This window comes from Chlorocebus sabaeus, chromosome 9 (assembly GCF_047675955.1).
Source record: "Chlorocebus sabaeus isolate Y175 chromosome 9, mChlSab1.0.hap1, whole genome shotgun sequence".
NCBI classification, from domain to species: Eukaryota; Metazoa; Chordata; class Mammalia; order Primates; family Cercopithecidae; genus Chlorocebus; species Chlorocebus sabaeus.
The window spans coordinates 81,249,507-81,268,809 of record NC_132912.1 but is presented as its reverse complement, the minus strand read 5'-3'; the positions used below and the strand labels follow the sequence as shown (position 1 = coordinate 81,268,809).

Below are 19,303 nucleotides of genomic sequence, written 5' to 3'. Positions count from 1 at the left end.
GAGGCAGTGCTGAACATCTTTGTTCCTGTAAGAAATCTTCAGCCAGGCGCAGTGGCTCATGCCTGTAATCCCAGCACTTTAGGAGGCCAAGGCGGGCGGATCACCTGAGGTCAGGTGTTCGATACCAGCCTGACCAACATGGAGAAAACCCGTCTCTACTAAAAATACAAAAACTTAGCTGGGTGTGGTGGCACATGCCTGTAATCCCAGCTTTGCAGGAGGCTGAGGCAGGAGAATCACTTGAATCTGGGAGGCAGAGGTTGTGGTGAGCCGAGATCACACCATTGCACTTCAGCCTGGGCAACAAGAGCAAAATTCTGTCTCAAAAAAAAAAGAAAGGAAGAAAGAAATCCCCTAATTGTGGCCACAACTGATTAAGCAGTAGAGGTATAGAGGGTTCAGCTAAAATAAAAAAGATTAATAACAAAACACAATGAGCTTTGTTAGATGGGAAGGCAAAGTTCCTTCATAACTCAAGCATATCAGTTACCTGTGCCTGGAGGCATCTACATAATAAAATGACTCTTAAAATAGTTAACTTATCCTCACCTGTGACAGTATCCTCAGTCTAGAGCAGCAGTTTTCAAAGCCACAATGTTCTAGCTGGCTGCTTATCTCCAACAGGATTAATGCTCAAAACATGGCACCATTGTTCTGTCTGTTTGTGCCAGGAGCAATGTCACTTTTGATCATTTTAACACAGAAGCTGGCTCATGAAAGTCGGCCTTCCTATTAACTTGATGACAGCCTCTGCTCATGGCAAGCAGCATCCTATGGGAAGGTGGTGTGCAGACTTTGAGGGCAGATTTTCAAACTTTTTGAGGACATCTATCAAATTTTCAAGGCTTTATTATCCCAAGAGAGTGAGCAGCTTTTTCCAGGATGTTTCATGCTGTTTGAACACTAAAGATAAAATAAATAGTACAACAAACCTCCTAGACTTAGTCTGCTAACTTCCTTTCCTGTGCTGACTTTAACTACCCTTTAAAGTTTGAACTGAAAAAGAACAAAACAAAATGAAACAAAAAAAAATCCTGGCAGCTCTCAGACCACATGAATACAACTGGTTATTTCTACCTTAGGAGGAGAAGGTGCATTTGATTAAATGTTCATGCCATTCATTTTTGATAGGGTCACCCAGAGTTAGCAGATAAAAACACAGGATGCCCAGTTACATTTGAATTTCAGATAGATAATGAATTTATGTTTAGTAAGTATACCCCATACAATATTTGGGACATACTTAATCTAAAACTATTCTTTGTTGTTTATCTGAAATTCAAATTTAACTGGGCATCCCACATTTTATCTGGCAACTACATCTCTTAAAAACTATGGGACCCAAAATTGCAGACTTGAGGTTAATATGTCTCAGTTCCTGAGTGTTATTTAACCATGTTTAATAAAGTTAAGATGGGCAATTCTTAGTTACCCGAAATGTCAGTTCATTTTGTTTCTGCTATCCAGACTTTCCAAACAGCTTTACTTCTAAGCTCCAAAACAGGCTAAGTCCTTGATAAGCTGTTTTCTTTGCCTAAAGAACACCCTGCTCTTGGATAAATATCACAAAGAACACGAGGATGTGCATTTGCATATGTATGTGTGTGCAGAAACCCAGCTCGCATATCTGACAATATCCAGATTGTTAAATCCCCTTTCTTTAGAAAGTATTTTTGAATCACATTTTAAAATGTCTCTAAATCATGGCACCACAGGTTCAGTTGGCATAACCCAAAGTCACTCCAATCTTCTAGCAAGAGCAAGACCACGATTATTCCTAAATAAAATAGCAAAATTAATGAGCTTGAAGTTTCATTTGGCAGTGAAGAAGAAATCAATGCTAGACCTACTTCTTTGCTCCCTATCATAATGAAGCAGGTGTTTCACTGAAGGGATGCTTCTACAAAACTTTAGTTCCTGTTCCAAACAATAATATAATAGCACGTATATCCTTTGGTGATACTTAATTAATCTAATTAATATTATTTTTCTTCTTTTAGTCCTTGACATTAATAACATCAGTACTTCAGTAGTGTGAGGAGCTAGAAAAGAAAAAAGACCAATTAACTTCATCTTGCTTTGGATTATGTGCTATTTTGAGTAGGGGATGTGGAAGTCATTAGTGCTATTGTCCAGTATTTCATTCTCCCCCTTAGGACATATTATAGAATTGTACTTCCTGGTCCATTGAGTTATGGGGTTATGGTTAGGGTAAAGCACATGACCAGTTCTGGCCAATTCGTAGAGAATGGAAATGCTGTGTGTTACTTCAGGCCTGGAGCTTGTAACAGTTGGTGCAGGACCCTCAAGAAATCTTGCTCTCTGACTTGGAAACCAGCAACAGTCAAGACTGCAACTGTTTTGTTTACTTGAGTCTTTAGTTGACTGAGGTGAACAGACACCTACTGGTGACCAATGATGGTTATGTACCATGTGTGAGAAATGCACTTTTGTTGGTTTAAATCACTAAAGATTTAGGTTATTTGTTATTGCAGCAGAGTTCAGCCTAAGCCAACTCATGAAATATGCAATTAAGGAGGTTTTCATGTTTGTGCCAGCCAAATGATTCTATAAAACACTCTATAAACAACTTCTTTTTCTTTTTTTTCTTTTTTTTTTTTTTCTGAGACGGAGTCTTGCTCTGTCACCCAGGCTGGAGTGCAGTCGCACCATCTCAGCTCACTGCAAGCTCCAAGCTCCACCTTCCGGGTTCACACCATTCTCCTGCCTCAGCCTCCTGAGTAGCTGCGACTACAGGTGCCAGCCACCAAGTCCAGCTAATTTTTTTGTGTTTTTAGTAGAGACGGGGTTTCACCTTGTTAGCCAGGATGGTCTCGATTTCCTGACCTCGTGATCCACCTGCCTCAGCCTCCCAAAGTGCTGAGATTATAGGCGTGAGCCACTGTGCCTGGCCTCTATAAACTACTTCTAATCCCCTAAAATTTGAATGTTTAAATTGATATAATTATCATGATATAAACATAATCATTAACTTTAATCCTCAACAACCTCTTAAGATAGATACAATTGTCATCTCCAGTTTAAGGATAGGAAAAGTGATACAAAGAGCTAGTAAGTGATGCTTAAAGTCACACAGAAAGAAAGTAGCAGAAGGAATTTGAACTCAGATCCACCTGCAGCTATAGACCATGCATCTTACCACATCACTAAACTGCTACTCAACTATTATCTCTGGAATTTATTAAAGGAAACTTCTCCATAGTAGCGGCAGCAGGTCACGGAACCCAGTGGAGGGACAACAGGTACCAATAGAACAAAGGTGCCCCATGGACGCTCCTCTTCTCTCCATGTGTCAGTAGATCTTGACTGGACTGAATTTATATGGCTGTATAAAGTTGGACACTCTCTTTGGAACGATGTAGGAAAAACTATAAATTCTTTAAATTACAATTTATTTAAGTATGTGAAAGATGCATAGGAAGTGGCAAATGGACAATTTTAATAGTCATCCTGTACGGCAGCCATCTGCACCTCTGTTTAATATTCCAAGCAGCATGTAAGCAGAGATCAGTCTGTGCCATCCTCCATTGCTATGCTCAACCAACACTATCGATAACGTCATGTTTATTATTTTAAGGAGGATTCTTCTGTAACTTCCATCACAGATGGAATATCAGTTATGTAATGTGGCCCTGAGTGCTACAATACCAAATTATCAAATTCTCCACTGGTTAACTTAAACATTTCAAATAAACTACATTGTTTTGAATGCAAATTCTGTCTGAGTACTAGGATTTTCCATTTCTGAAATGTATTGCCCAGGCAAACTAAGTACATCATTTCATTTTAAGATTTCTTCATGTCAGTATTTAAGTTGAATATATTTGTATATTTCTTAAAAAAACAAGTGATAAAGTGATTTTACGGACATCCCATGTTCCCCCCAAAAAATACCATTTTTCATCAGCTTAATAATTAAGCCTTAACAACAGGCTTGTTAATTCAAAGAGGAGAATCAGAATCTGATAGACCACAAGAAACCAGTAAACCCAAACATTTGACTCAGCTAATCTCACTTTCAAGGACCCTGCATTTCTCAGAGCCCTGTCCCCCTGAATCTTCACCATTTTATCTTGGAAGAGTGAAGGAGAACTTGGAAGATAAACACAGAGGACCACTTTTCTTCCTGACCAGTAATAAATCTCCCAGCAAACCCATACCTAATCAAAAACTGAAGTAAAACATATAAACTGGAGCTGCTATATATATCATGCATGAGAAATAATACAACACGAACTAATGTGTCAAAACAGTGTCTAACTAAGACCAGATTTTTAGGATCTCGGTGAATTCGTGCTTTAGACACACTGCAAGCAAGCTCTCAAAGGCATATTCAGAACCTAAGTCTTCCTCTCACTGAAAAGCCAGTGGAATTCTATGTGAGGTTTATTTTAGCTTTCCAGTGCTCTCAAAGTCAATCAACTGTACTGGTTTTCTTACTTTTACTGTTTGAAGTTGCTCACTGGATCAGTAATACATCAAGAAAAAATGCATATAAAGTACATCCATAATTTAAAACGTAATCTTAGTTCTTTTGTGGGAGAAGGTAAAAGAGAAATGGCCCAGAATTAACTATTGTCCTTATTTTAATTTAGAGTGTAATACAGTAAGAATAAGAACTATGCCCTCCAATACCAGAAATATAGTAAATACTTTATAGTTAGGTTATTTTGCCTGAACGTGTCTAGGGAGCTTTGTGTCTGTAGAAAGATAAAAATGAAGATTTCACAATCAGTCTTAGATTTCTCTTCAGCCTCTTAATGCATCTACATGGCGAAGTGGAAGAAACCTGATGCTGATATACACCAGACCAAACAGCTGGTCTCCCTGAGGAAGTGGATTAGCAGTATGATCACAGTGTACAGCTCACTGCAGAAAAGCTCTATATAGCCTCCTACTTTTTGTCTTCTGCTAAAATAGCCACCAGAGGGGAGGGCAGCAGGACAGTGCATAGCATGATGCCAGATGGCATGGAGTGGGGATGACAAGACTGCATCTACCATTGCTAAAAATGAGTGCCCTCTGGACAGTTATGAGGTCCATTATAGGAAGTTGGTTCTGTTAAGTCTAATCCTCCCTAAATTTGGTTGTCAGGGATTAATTTTATGACTTACATGATGATCAATACAGGATCATTGTTAATTTTTCACAAAATATTACCACATATAATCTATGCCTTAAATCAGTTCTCCTTCTTGGAAAGGGTGTTTTCTATCTAATTAGATATTACGTAAGGGCAAACTGTCACTGGATTCCACTTTGATCAGGAATTTATGCTTAGCACCAACCAACTCAACATCTTCTAAATTCGGGATTCATTATCTCAATGAACTCTGGCAACAGCATCCCTAAAACCTGTCTTCCCAGGAGACAGATCATTAAATAGTCCTTATTTAAAGCATTCTTTTGCAAAGCCTATTGTCTAAGGAAGAAAGAGATAAACAAGCAGAAAGGAAAACGGATTCCAGTTCAAATAAACATTCTCCTTATTCTAAATACCGTAACTTATTTGAGGACATTCTTGCATTGCCTTTCAGTTCCTGGTTTTCTATTACATCAGTAACTATAACTAAATCTCTCCCTTTTTCATTTTTTCACTCAAAGTTGATAGAAAACTGGAATCATTCATTCATGAAGACCCACAAAATCTCAGATTCCTCCTCCCCACCCATGGTTCATTCTCATATAAGTGGTCATTGCCAACATTAAAGGAAAGTGGCTCAAACTAAAATTTGAATCTGATCCTCCAGAAGTAGAACTTCTGATTCTGACTTTGGGGATCAGAATAAAGGTAAAAAAAGTGGAGCATTAGGCCAAACTTTCAACAGTTATCATCTGGCTCCTTTTATCTGCCCCACACCTTTGTTTTGCTTGTTTTCTGTTTTTAATTTTTTTACTATTATACTTTAAGTTCTGGGGTACACATGCAGAATGTGCAGTTTTGTTACGTAGATATACACATGCTTTCGTGGCTTGCTGCATCCATCAACCCATCACCTATATTAGGTATTTCTCCTAATGTTATCCCTCCCCTTGTCCCCCACCCCCCAACAGGCCCCAGTGTGTGATGTTCCCCTCCCTATGACCATGTGTTCTCATTGTTCAATTCCCACTTATGAGTGAGAACATGCAGTGTTTGGTGTTCTGTTCTTGTGGTAGTTTGCTGAGAATGATGGTTTCTGGCTTCATCCGTGTCCCTGCAAAGGACATGAACTCATCCTTTTATATGGCTGCATAGTATTCCATGGTGTATATGTGCCACATTTTCTTTATCCAGTCTATTATTGATGGACATTTCGGTTGGTTCCAAATCTTTGCTATTGTGAATAGTGCTGCAATAAACATACGTGTGCATATGTCTTTATAGTAGGATTATTTCCACCTTTGTTTTTAACCTGGTTAGGGTCAGACTAAAGAGCCACTCTGAGGTCCTACATCCAAACTTTGTGGAAAAAAGAACCCCGAAATGGCAGTAGCACAACATTCATGATGATGCTCTTCAGTTTCAAAGAGGGTTGTTTTTAAATTTATAAAGGTTGTATCCATATGACCTTTATAAGGGATTTTGGGGAATGATGATCCCATAGCACACTCGTTAGAACTCAGTGTTTTGATGATGGCAACAAGCATCAGGTAAGACTTGTAGCTGCAACATAAGCCCAAGTTGTCCCAAATAAATCCACCTTTACAAACAGAACCACTCTCTCAACCATACTGCATGGCAAACCTAATAAATGTGACATTTACCCTGCGATCAAAACTCTCATGAAATAGTTCTATCAAATTTTCTCCCCTGCGATCAAAACTCTCATGAAATAGTTCTATCAAATTTTCTCCCCTGCGATCAAAACTCTCATGAAATAGTTCTATCAAATTTTCTCATATTTGTCCAAGCCCTGGTGGAGCTTTGCCTGATATTAGAGAATGACACTGATCAGTGATAACTGTAGTTATTATTTAGAATGTCGACTTATCCATAGTCTTATTTCTTTCATTTGAATCTAGCAACATCTAGGCCACTGGTTTTCACTCAGGTATGCATATGAGACTTGCCTATTGAGTTTAATGACCTACTCCAGACTTCATGAATCTTTTTTTTTTTTCCTTTGAGATGGAGTCTTGCTCTGTTGCCCAGGCTGGAGTGCAGTGGCGTGATCTCAGTTCACTGCAACCTCTGCCTCCTGGGTTCAAGCGATTCTGCTGACTCAGCCTCCCAAGTAGCTGGGACTACAGGCATGCAGCACTATGCCTGGCTGATTTTTGTATTTTTAATAGAGATGGGGCTTCACTATGTTGGCCAGGCTGGTCTCAAACTCCTGACTTTCTGATCCACCTGCCTCATCTTCCAAAGTACTGGGATTACAGGCGTGAGCCACCATGTCTGGCTGAATATTTTAAGAGTATTATATATTGAGATTTTTTTTCTCTGTAAAAACTATATTCATTCATTTTTATAAAATCAGAAATAACATCCCCTGACTTCTTTGAAAATTGGCTTACTCATTATCCTTCAAGACATTCTAATTTTGGTGAAATGATTTTACTGTCTTCTTTTGCATGTCACATTATGTGCTATGCTTATTATAAACTCTCATCAGACCTTTCACATTTTAAAATTATTGGTAGTAAACTAACCACAGCGATTCCTATTTCTGTCATCTATAGATGGTTTCGTTTTCCTCCAGTGGTTTCCTGAGGTTTTATTCAGCTTTAGGCTACAGTTTGTGTATTTGGCAAAGATAAATCTCGAAAGCCTCATAGTAAAGGACCAGACACTTTAAACAATTGACACTTCAAGTGACAGACTCTTGGATACAGGCATCTGATGACACCAGTGGGCTGAGTTGGGATTTGTAGAAATTTAGTGGAGAAGCAGACAGCTTCATGATACCACTAGCCCAAGATCAAGAGGAACAAGAATTAATTACACAAGACTGCCTGAGGCTGGGTGTAGTGGCTCATGCCTATAATCCCAGCACTTTGGGAGGCTGAAGAGGGCAGATCACCTGAGACCAGCCTGGCCAACATGGTGAAACCCCATCTCTACTAAAGATACAAAAAAGTTAGTCGGGCATGGTGGCACGTGCCTGTAGTCCCCATTACTTGGGAGGTTGAAGCAGGACGATCCCTTGAGCCTGGGAAGCGGAGGTTGCAGTGAGCCATGATCACACCACTGCATTCCAGTCTGAGTGACAGAGGGAGACTTTGTATCAAATAATAATAAGAAGAAGAAGATTGAATGGACTACTAAGGAAAATTTTATTTTAGTTATTTATTTAGTATATTATTGTTGTATTATTCTATTTTTGAATATATAAGAAGTCCTCTCTATACTTAACTATCTGCAATTCACAACAAGTGAGTAGATGCTGCTAATACAAACTGAAATAAAGCATTTAAAAATTGTATCCCAGTCTCACTGATCCCCAGAGTTCAGAAACTCATACCAAGTGTCCTTACATTCTCACGGCAATAGGATAATTTGTATGCATTCAATAATAATCTGTCTTCTTTTAACCCTGATATAATTGGAAAATTCCATTATTCAACAAATGTCTTGCTTGGAATGGAAGGCATCTGAGAATGAAGCTCGTTGTATCAGATAGAACAGGCCACTTAAATTCCAGTGGGAATTTTACCTGCAGTCCAGGATTCCAATGCTGTATTATGAGCAAAGACTATGCAAGCACATTTCTCCCCTGAAATCTACCTGTGTATGAGCAACAGGTTGGGAATTACATGCCCCATTAGCACCTTATTACAAGTGACAACTGTGTAATTTCTTTGAGGCCAGACTACAGGATGACAAGAAAGAGGGCAGTCTGAGGAGAGATGGCTCATCACCCTGAACCTTACTATGTCATAAGTGACCCCTGGTAGGAGATTCAAGGTCAGAACATCCCTGGGATCAGTCAGACCTGGGGGTAACCTTTGGGGAACCTGTGCCCTCCCCAGCATGACTCTCCTAATTAGTTAGGTGCTGGAGCGCATTCAGTAATAATCTCAAGTTTATCGTTAAGTCAAATGGTATTTCACACTCATATCGCTGCAACAAGACTACACTGTTTAAGATCATCACAACATATCTTCATTAATGCAGAGGGCATTTTCATCTCACTACTAAATTAACTGACTAAATAAGAGGTTGCAATGCCAAGGAAGAAGGAAGATAAAAATCACAAGGCAAATTACAAAATTGCAAGGTTAAAAAACCTGCCCAACCAAAGTTGTTATAACAGGAAGATCTCCCGATGCATATTTGCTAAATAGGACTGGCCTTAAAAGTTATTACAAAATTAACCTATTGCACATTATTTTTAAAGTTAACATTTAAATGTTAACAAAAAAGCAATGTTAACAAAAAAGCAAAGTTAACACTTATGGAACTTCCATGTCCCCAGAAATATGTTACATGCATTACAAGTAAAATCTCAATGTTGGAAATATTCACCACTTTGTAACAGTTAAAGTAGATTATATCAATTTAATCTCTTTTAAAAGCATCAGAAAGGCCAGGCATGGTGGCTCACTTTCATAACCCCAGCACTTTGGGAGGCTGAGGCAGGTGGATCACTTGAGGTCAGCACTTGCCTGATCAACATGGTGAAACCCCATCTCTACAAAGAAAATACAAAAATTAGCGGGGCATGGTGGCGCACACCTGTAGTCCCAGCTAATAGAGGAGGCTGAGGTGGGAGGATCGCTTGAACCCAACGGTGGAGGTTGTAGTGACCTGAGATTGTGCCACTGCACTCCAGCCTGGTTGACAGAGTAAGACCCTGACTCAAAAAAAAAGAAGAAAAAAAAAAACCATAATAAATTAAATGAGGGATTTTTAATAGTCTTTGCTGCATTCTTAACAAAAAAGTTTTAATTAATAAAATATCCATTAATTATCAAAATGTATTGGAAAGATGTTCCCTTTGATCGCAGAAAACCAGATACTACACACACATACATACTTGTATGTTTATTCCAGCCTGCTAAACTTCAGCCTAAAAGAATAGCTCTGGATGAAACTGAGACTTTTGATTTTGCTGAGCGGACTCCCCACGTCTGAGGAATGAAAAACATCCTGTATGAATGAAAACAGAGTGATCCTCCTCCATCTTCCCCACAAAAGAATGCAGCTGTTCCTTTAAATCAAAGTCCAATTGCCAGGCGTGGTGGCTCACGCCTGTTCCCAGCACTTTGGGAGGCCGAGGCAGGTGGATCACCTGAGGTCAGGAGTTCGAGACCAGCCTGGCCAACATGGCGAAACTCTGTCTCTACTAAAAATACAAAAAAATTAGCTGGGCATGGTGGCAGGCGCCTGTAACCCCAGATACTAGGGAGGCTGAGGCAGGAGAATCGTTTGAACTCAGGAGGTGGAGGTTGCAGTGAGCCGAGATGACGCCACTGCACTCCAGTCTGGGGATAGAACGAAACTCTGTCTCCAAAAATAAAAATAAATAAATAAAAATTAAAAAATAAATCAAAGTCCAATATTTAAGAACATGTTTTAAGGGGCACCAAATTATTAACCGGCTCAGAGCACCCAACTTTTAACCCGCAAGAGCTTCCACGTGTCTCAGGCTGGCAGAGCACGCAATGACAAGTCATGCCAATCCCCTCCTGCAAAACAGTGCGCTCAAATCCTCTGCCAGAACCGTGTGCCCTAGCCTAAGAATCACCCGTCTTGGCAAAGGCCTGAGGAGGCAAAAGCCTGAGGAGAGAGAGCTGCTACCTGACTTTCTCCGTGGCTCCTCCCGCTCTCGGCTTTGAAGATGGACTTGGGCTTCCTGGACTTGAAGTTGCCCATGCTGGGTCGCAATACGCTGTCCACCAGCACAGTCTGCTCTACATTCTGCTGCTGCAGCTCCCAAGAGGGTGGCGCGTGCTCCTCTACCAGAGCCCCTGCATCGGGGTAGTTCTCTTTATTGTCTTCATCTCTAAAACAGGAAAGACCCAATTTAGAAAGCACCTTAAAAAAAGATGAATAAACTGCTGCAGGAAAGAGGGCTGGAGATATTCATTGCTGCTGTATTTATAGGATAGATACCTCGCAAAATTTTTAGCCTACACTTAGACAATTTTGCATGAACAAGAACTTAAAAGAAATGTGAATGTCACTCTATATCACTTCACCTTCCCTTCTGATCTTTGTCAAGGGATACATACTTTGTGTAGTTGTAACTATACACATATCATTATTTTTTTTTTAATTTTCGGTTTAAGACACTTTCACATATATCATATTTTCCTCTCACAACAATAATGTGACATATTCAGGTGAGATATCGTCATCTACTTTATAGATGAAGACTCTAAGAGATTAAATCACATGCCTAATGGAAGGACTAATCCACACAGACCCAGAGGCCTCATGTGGGTCTCCAGACTCACACCTATGTTCTTGGTTCAAGGCACCACGCTTCCTCTTCATTGGCAATGTCAGTTTATAATCATCCCCCTACAACTTTCAGAGGTACTTAGAAATTTAACAGGATCTCTTTTGATAGGCTACCTGTTGCCTGGGTAAAATAAAAAGCATGGGCCAAATTTTACCCAACCAGGTCCTCTGAACAATGCCCTGAATGCAAAGTCAAACATCCCAATGTCCAGGTTCTGGTTCTGAAGAAGATGGAAGAGGGTGGTGTTATCTCCATATATTCAGGGCTGGGATGGTACTTCTGTTCGTTCAACAATCAAATTCTGTACAATATCCCTACCCCCTCCAGTTTCAATTTTCTCAAAAATACTGACATGATAACATTCTTATTTGAAGCCATTCTTCCCACTTAAATCTAGATGCATTTTATTTTTCATTCTGCTAAGTATCAAGCGAATACCACAGACATAACCAGAAGGGACCTTCTCTATGTAATCAATATCATTAACCTTAATCTACCACAATCACTGTCACTAGAACATGAAATGCATGAGGAGTGGCCACTTCCTCCAGGTGTTGTTTTTCCCTCATGCTCCCTTACCAAAAGCACCCATAAAACAGCATTTGCAAAGTCACCTGGAAAGCAATTCCTAGCTGCTCAAAGACACATAAAGCCAAGAGGCAAGACCGGCAGAGGCAAGACCGGCAAAGAAGGAATGCCCACCATTCAAGACACAATTTTACAAATAAAAGGCAGATTAAGTTCACTGAGCTGGAACTCATCCTCCCTGAGGATGTAGTCTTTGGGAAAAGAGCAAAGCAAATATCAAGATAGGTGGTCTGGAACATGACCAGGGTGCAGTTGGATAAGGTATAAAAATAAAACTGTGTGAAATAGTTAAACTTGAATCCAGGACAAACGTAGTGCTATCTGGTAAAGGAGAACCCAACAATTAAAATAATTATTCAATGTTAGTAACTCAAAAACAAATCAATGCCAATGACACTGGTTAATATTCTTGCTGTGAGATCATTTACAATTAAAAAAATTCTAAGTCACTAATAGATTTAGAAATTAATATCAAACCATGAATTGGAAACTACGCTAGTTCATTTGAAATACATTTTTCTCACTAGAAACCCATCCACTCCATGATCCTACATGAGAAACAAAAGAAAGAACTGCCTTTACAGTTACCTAAATGCTCTCATTCGAGTAGGATTATAGAACACTCAAGAATAAAAAAAAAAAAAAAATAGCTTTCCAAATCTAAAATGACTTTTTTGATAGACTCATTTCCAAAATAATATCTGAACTTTGCTTTTATATCATGTTTTCAAGTCACCCAAAATTTAGAAATGTAATTTTGTTTACTTCCTTGACTTGGAAAGCCAGGAAAGGGGAGAGGGGGCCAAAAGCATCTTTCTTGCACTACACAAATGTAAAACCTGGTTACAGGCCGGGCGCGGTGGCTCAAGCCTGTAATCCCAGCACTTTGGGAGGCCGAGACGGGCGGATCACGAGGTCAGGAGATCGAGACCATCCTGGCTAATACAGTGAAACCCCGTCTCTACTAAAAAATACAAAAAAATAGCCGGGTGAGGTGGCGGGCGCCTGTAGTCCCAGCTATAGGGAGGCTGAGGCAGGAGAATGGCACAAACCCGGGAGACGGAGCTTGCAGTGAGCTGCGATCCAGCCACTGCACTCCAGCCTGGGCGAAAGCGCGAGACTCCCTCTCAAAAAAAAAAAAAAAAACAAAAAAAAAACAAAAAAAAACCTGGTTACAAAAGTCATATTTAGAAACATATTTTCTCACATATTACTGGTTCCTCAGGATCTCCAAAACAGAAAAGCACAGGTTATGTAATTTATGCCACTACTTATTGGAATAAATCATGACTGAGAATAAGCATGGTGTCCTGAAAAACATCAGGGTCTGAAAGATCCTCCCACTTATTAGTTGTGTGGCCTGGGCAACATCACTTTACCTCTATGATCCTCGTTCATAAAATAGATGTAATATCTGCTTAACAGAGATAATACAGTCTCTGTGAAATGCCTACCATAGAAAGCTGAACCAAGGCTGCAACCCAATAAATGAAAGCTATTGTTACTCTCAGGCAGGGCCTTAGCCATGTGGTTATTTGCAAAGGAAAAAAAGAGAGAGAGAGAGAGAGAGAGAGAGTTCTTTTTGGTTTCTCCAATGCCTCCAAGATAATTCTGAACTCCTTAGCAAGGAACGCAAACCCTAGGAAATCTGTTCTTTGTTTACTGCTAGAGTTTCACGTCTTATCTTACCTCTTACTTCCTCACTCCACCAGGTTCCCAGGGTTCCTACTATCCCGAACCACTTGCTGTTTCTGCAACTCAAACAATTCTCTCTACCCTCTATTGGCTTTCCAGTAAGCTGCTCCCTTTGCTTGGTGGCATCCTCTTTTTCTTAGCCTTGGACCTCACCAAAAATAATAATGATAATAATAATAATAATAATTCATATGCCTTGTATAATTTTCTTCAGGGATCAATCCAAGAAAGCTCTCTGGGTTGTTTCATTCTTCTAAGTAAATCCACTATTTACCTCTAGTATAGTAGTACTTAATGCACTGTAGCATCTACATCTATATTTTTGCCTATCTCCTCTAGCAAACTGAATTCTTAGGAGCAACATTGGTTTGTCTTTCTTCATCCCAAATCTTAACTGGCTCCTGGCACACAAAATTGGTCTTCAATAAATATTTGTTATCCAGTAAGTGGACTTTAAAGTGAGAGAGAACTGGGTCTAAATTCTGCCTCATAGTGCTATGTTATTTTGGATGAGTTATCATTCCTAAGTGTCAGTTTCTCCATCTACAGGATGAGAACAGAAATATCAACTTCTTTTCAGTTTAGATCATACAGTAAAATGTAGATGAAATTATTGGAACAAAGTAAATGTAGAAGAAATGATTAGCAGTGAAGGTTTTGCCACGATACTATAAGCCCTTGATGACAAAGACAATACTACAGACACTCAATAACATGAGCCTCTTCCTTTAGGGTGTGTGATAAGAATATTGAGATAGGCTAATCAATACTCAGTTCAATAGGTATTTATCAAGTGTTCCCACATGTAAGGTACTGTCCTGATTGCTAAGAGGGTGGTATCCAAAAGTGGAAAAGACAAAAATTTGTCAAGAGGTAAAAATCTAGTAGAGGAGATGAGACATGAGAACAAATAATTGGAATTCAAAGAAGATACTAGAATTCAAAGGAAAGCCACCATAACTAGATGGTTTCTGTCTCTTACAAATATGAACCAAGCAATGGTGGCTTTTACCTGAGACTGGAGCAATCAGTCTGGTCTTCATGTAGAGAGACTGGATCTTCGTCACACCTGGAGAGAGGGAAGAAAAATCACATCAGATCCAACTGTCTGCTATAGCAGTAGCAGCAATAATCTAGAATTGTCTCAAGATTACCATGGAAAACTAAAAGATGAAACACTCCTCATCATTCTCTCCCAAATAAGTTCTGATTACTATGTCTCCAGTTTATGAAACCAATGTTGTCATATCATGTGATCTTAAAAGCTCAGAGCCAGAGGTGACTCTCCTTTTTGCCTCCACTGTCCTGTGTTACCTAAACTAACAAGATCTTAGCAATGACCTAAGTGTTCACAGCACTTGAGGGGACATTGGGCACCAAGACTGGGAGCCTGTTGTTGGCTCAAAAGAGATTCCACTATATGCCTCTTTGCATTTTTTCTGCTTCAGGCAGTCCCAAACTAAACCAGCCTCCATTTAGTTTACTCTATTGGTCTCAGATTTTCTTGATCTTGTGAAAAGGAAGGGGTTCCTTTTCATAAAACTTCTGGATTAACTTTATGAACAATTCTTGGCTCTTCCATATTGAAAAATCTCCAGTGCTCCATCCTGACTAGGGGAACCTGGAGTGGGACCATCCTCTCACTCTAGTGTAGGATGAAGCCTTTGTTCCTGTTCCCAACCATTCCCACCCAGCCCCATTCAAGCCTGGAATACCTTTTCCGTCTTCAACTCCTACTCATCCTTCACTGCCCAAGTCAGGTTTCCCTAGCTCTGTACCTTCCCAGCCAAGCTCACCCATGTGCCATGTTCTCAATCATGTGCTATGATGGTTAATATTGAGTGTTAATTTGATCGAAGGATGCAAAGTATCATTCCTGGGTGTGTCTGTGAGGGTGCTGGCAAAGGAGATTAACATTTGAGTCAGTGGACCTGGAGAGGCAGACCCACCCTCAATCTGGGTGGGCACCATCTAATCAGCTGCCAGTACAGCTAGAATAATGCAGACAGAAGAAGGTGGAAAGAACAGACTTGCTAGCCTTTTGGCCTTCATCTTCCTCTTGTGCTGGATGCTTCCAGCCCTTGAACATGAGACTCTAAGTTCTTCAGCTTTTGGACTCTTGGACTTAAACCAGTGATTTGCCAGGGGCTCTCGGGCCTTCTGCCACAGACTGAAGGCTGCACTGTTGGCTTCCCTACTTTTGAGGTTTTGGGACTCAAACTAGCTTCCTCCATCCTCAGTTTGCAAACGGACTATTGTAGGATTTCACCTTGTGATCATGTGAGTCAATTTTCCTACTAAACTCCCCTTCAAACACACATGTATTCTATTAATTCTGTCTCTTTAGAGAACCCTGACTAATACATGTGCCAAGTTCCTACTTTAACCTTAATTCATAAACATTTACTCTTCATTCCGAGGTTTTAGTAAACAACTATATCTCACCACACATCACTTTGTAATCCTCTGCACCACTGAGATCTTTTTGGTTAGTTATTAATTCCATGAGTAGAAATAACTGTAATTTCTTTTCCTAGATATATTGCCACAGTGCCAGAGTACCCCAGAGACACTCAAAAATACTTGAATTGAAATATTAACTTTGTTCCCTAAGAGGTCTGGTCTCTGAAATAATTTAACCAGCATTTATTTACTGAATCCAGGCATTGCATTAGACATTGGAACTGTGCTTCGCAAACTCTCAGAGTTTAGGACAGACCGGTTTGTTTTTTATTTCCACACCACTGTGGACAGACACTTTGGTAAAAATGTCACAGCAATGCCAAATTCCTATTAAAGTTATAAGATACGTACTCCCTATTTCTGTTTTATTTTCTTGTCTCAGACATGCTTTAAACAATTTGGAGACTCACAATTTGTGTAGCACTGCTTCTAAAGGACACAAAATTTGAAAAAGATCTGAACCCTGCCCTAAGAAATTCACAATGTAATAAGTAGACAAAAATAAAGCAAATAAATACTTGCATACATAAATATAACCATAATATAGTGTTTATACTATGTGAAATACTTTAACATTTGAAAATATTCTTTACTGGCAATGGCGTATAATTAACCCACAAAAGGAATCCAGTCCTCGTCCCTTAAAATCTTTAATTTATAGTTTCGTAGTGAGTTAAACAAAGGCCACCCACAGACTCTAACCCTTTCTACCTACTGAAATATTTTGTTAGCTCTGGCAATTAAAAAAATGGGTTGCCTTGGTGCAGTGTCTCACATCTGTAATCCCAGAACTCTGGGAGGCCAAGGCGGGCCTGAGTTGGAAGTTCAAGACCCGCCTGGCCAACATGGTGAAACCCCATCTCTACTAAAAATACAAAAGTTAGCTGGGCGTAGTGGCACACATCTGTAGTCTCAGCTACTCAGGAGGCTGAGGCACAAGAATCACTTGAAATTGGGAGGTGGAGGCTGTAGTGAGCTGGGATCACATCACTGCACTCTAGCCTAGGCAACAGAGCGAGACTCTGTCTGGGAAAAAAAAAAAAGCTACTTTTAATAGAATAAACCAACCTTCCTTACTTTCTTGCCAATAGTCCACTCTGTCCATCTCATGGAAAACAAATCCCCAAGTATTGCTTTGTTCTCCTTCATTAGCAGCATTCAGCTAATAGAGCACCTGGGCTTTGAAATGTGGATAAAAATGTTTTTCAATAGCAAAGTAGAAAAATCAATGAAGAACAAAAATCTAGAATTGTTGCTTTCAAAGATCTAGGGCTTAAGCAGAGCGCTTTGGAGCTTCAATTCTGGAGCTCAACAATACCTATTGTTTGGGGATTTGGCAAGAACTTACTTTTTTCTCCCTCATTTGATTTATTAATCTTTCTCCTCAAAGTACAATCAGTTAAAAATGGAAACTTGGCACCAGAACATACAAAGTTGGAGAAGATTCTGAAGTATGAAGCTGGAGCTGATTAGTTGATCCAACATTCATGTCTACTAAACAACTCCAGTTGCCACTCAAAGAACACAATTCCAAGCTCACAGATAAAGCAACTGAAATAGAGCTACCTCCTGGCTTACATGGCACATGTTTACAACCTCTTTTAGTTCATTTGAGTTTTCATGTACCTTGGTAAAGACCATCAACTTCTATTCAATTAACAAATCATTTGGGTCCTTTCCCTAAAACCCCTTATTTATTTGTGAAATGCTCAGGGTTGCTACTGTTTTTCCTATTTGAACTTTTGCCCCCTCAATCAACCACAAACAAGAAAAAGTTGTGTGGTATTTCACAGCTCACCTGCTCTTTCATATAATCTCAATTCAGCCTGAGAATGTTCCGAGGTAGAAATTACCTTTGCACCTGGGCTAAGTTGTAAGTCAAGATCCCAAGGCCTAAATCGGTGAAGCCTGGATTGTTTCTTCTCCACCACATTAAGCCCAAAAAGCAAGAACCAAATAATCTCTTCAGTCTATATGCCAGAGGCTCACAAGAGACAGGGCATGCCATTTCTTAGAATAATGTTGGTGAAAGAAGTGCCCACAAGAAGTTCTCCTTGCTGCCTAAAACAGAAGAGAGGACTCAGACTGAGAGTTAGATAAAATGTAGTTGTGCTATAAAGATATTTACACTTGCCCTGTAGTAACATGTTCCCTGAAGGCAAAGTTGCAGAGGTACAGCCTCCTATGGGGTTTCTCAAAATGTGGCCCCTGAACCACTTGCATTAGCACTACCTGAAGTACCTGGTCAAAACAGAAGTCTCCAGTCCCACTACATCAAGTCTCTGAGGGCAGAGCCCAGGAATGTGAATTTTTAAAAGACACTGCCTACCTATAGAACTGCTATGTTTCTAAACAACACTGACCTAAAGGTTTCCATACCCCAAACCAGCACTGTCCTGACACCAATGCAATCACCCGTTCTGGGTTCCCACTTTGAGATAAAGCCTTGGAGACTGCAATTTTCACAAGCTCCAGTCCTCTTCCCCAGTTGATATTGATGATCATTTAGCTTTGAGAACCGCTGGTTTGAATGATAACTAATCAGAATTATTGCAGGCTTCATTTAAAATAGCAAGTTAGCCAGGGCAACGTCACAATCGACCATGGGAAAATATTAGATGAAAAGGTGCCACAGATGGGAAAGAAAAGGCCAAGGCCATTGTGACAAAAACATTGGGGTGGAAAAAGGAATTGAACTTGTCCAGAGCTGCATAGATAGTGCCAGGCCTGGGAAAAACCAAGAAGAAAATAAAATCTGTCCTTGAGTCCCTCCCAATTTCCCTTTCCCCTTGACTCTTCTAAGACTCCCAGCTGGCCAAGCATAACCACAACCATAACAGATTAGAAAATAGGTTATGTAAAATAATTCATATTAAAGTATTCATGACAATTTGAATCCACTTCCCAAGGGCACAAACTTTTGAATTTCCATTTTAATAAAGGTCACTACCAAAGAAATCATCTCTAGGTGAAATTTCAGGCATCGAAGAAAATAAGTGGGTGTGAGTAGAAGGATGTAGGAATGGGGTGGGGACAGGAGGCAGAGGAGCTTTTCTTGTATCCAAAACACAGAGGGGAGAAAAGTCCCTCCTCTGTATAGGCCAAGACCACACCCAAACATTTCCTGGGCACCTGCTATGTCT

At 39.9% G+C, this 19,303-nt stretch overlaps 1 protein-coding gene across 11 annotated transcripts in view; it reads right to left on the bottom strand.

Moving 5' to 3' along the window:
* Positions 1 to 19,303, bottom strand: part of FAM13C (family with sequence similarity 13 member C) — a 141,502-nt gene that overhangs the window by 94,713 nt on the left and 27,486 nt on the right. For 7 of the 11 annotated variants that reach the window (XM_007963394.3, XM_007963390.3, XM_073019138.1 and 4 more), the window contains 2 exons: positions 14,710 to 14,766; positions 10,748 to 10,952 (listed from right to left, as the gene is read on the bottom strand). In XM_007963394.3, the coding sequence (XP_007961585.3) occupies positions 10,748 to 10,822 (75 nt within the window). In that variant the 5' untranslated portion in view covers positions 10,823 to 10,952; positions 14,710 to 14,766. Of the gene's footprint in view, positions 1 to 10,747; positions 10,953 to 14,709; positions 14,767 to 18,013; positions 19,008 to 19,303 lie in introns of those variants that run through there. The other 4 variants (XM_073019131.1, XM_073019134.1, XM_073019135.1 and 1 more) reach the window with 3 other exon arrangements.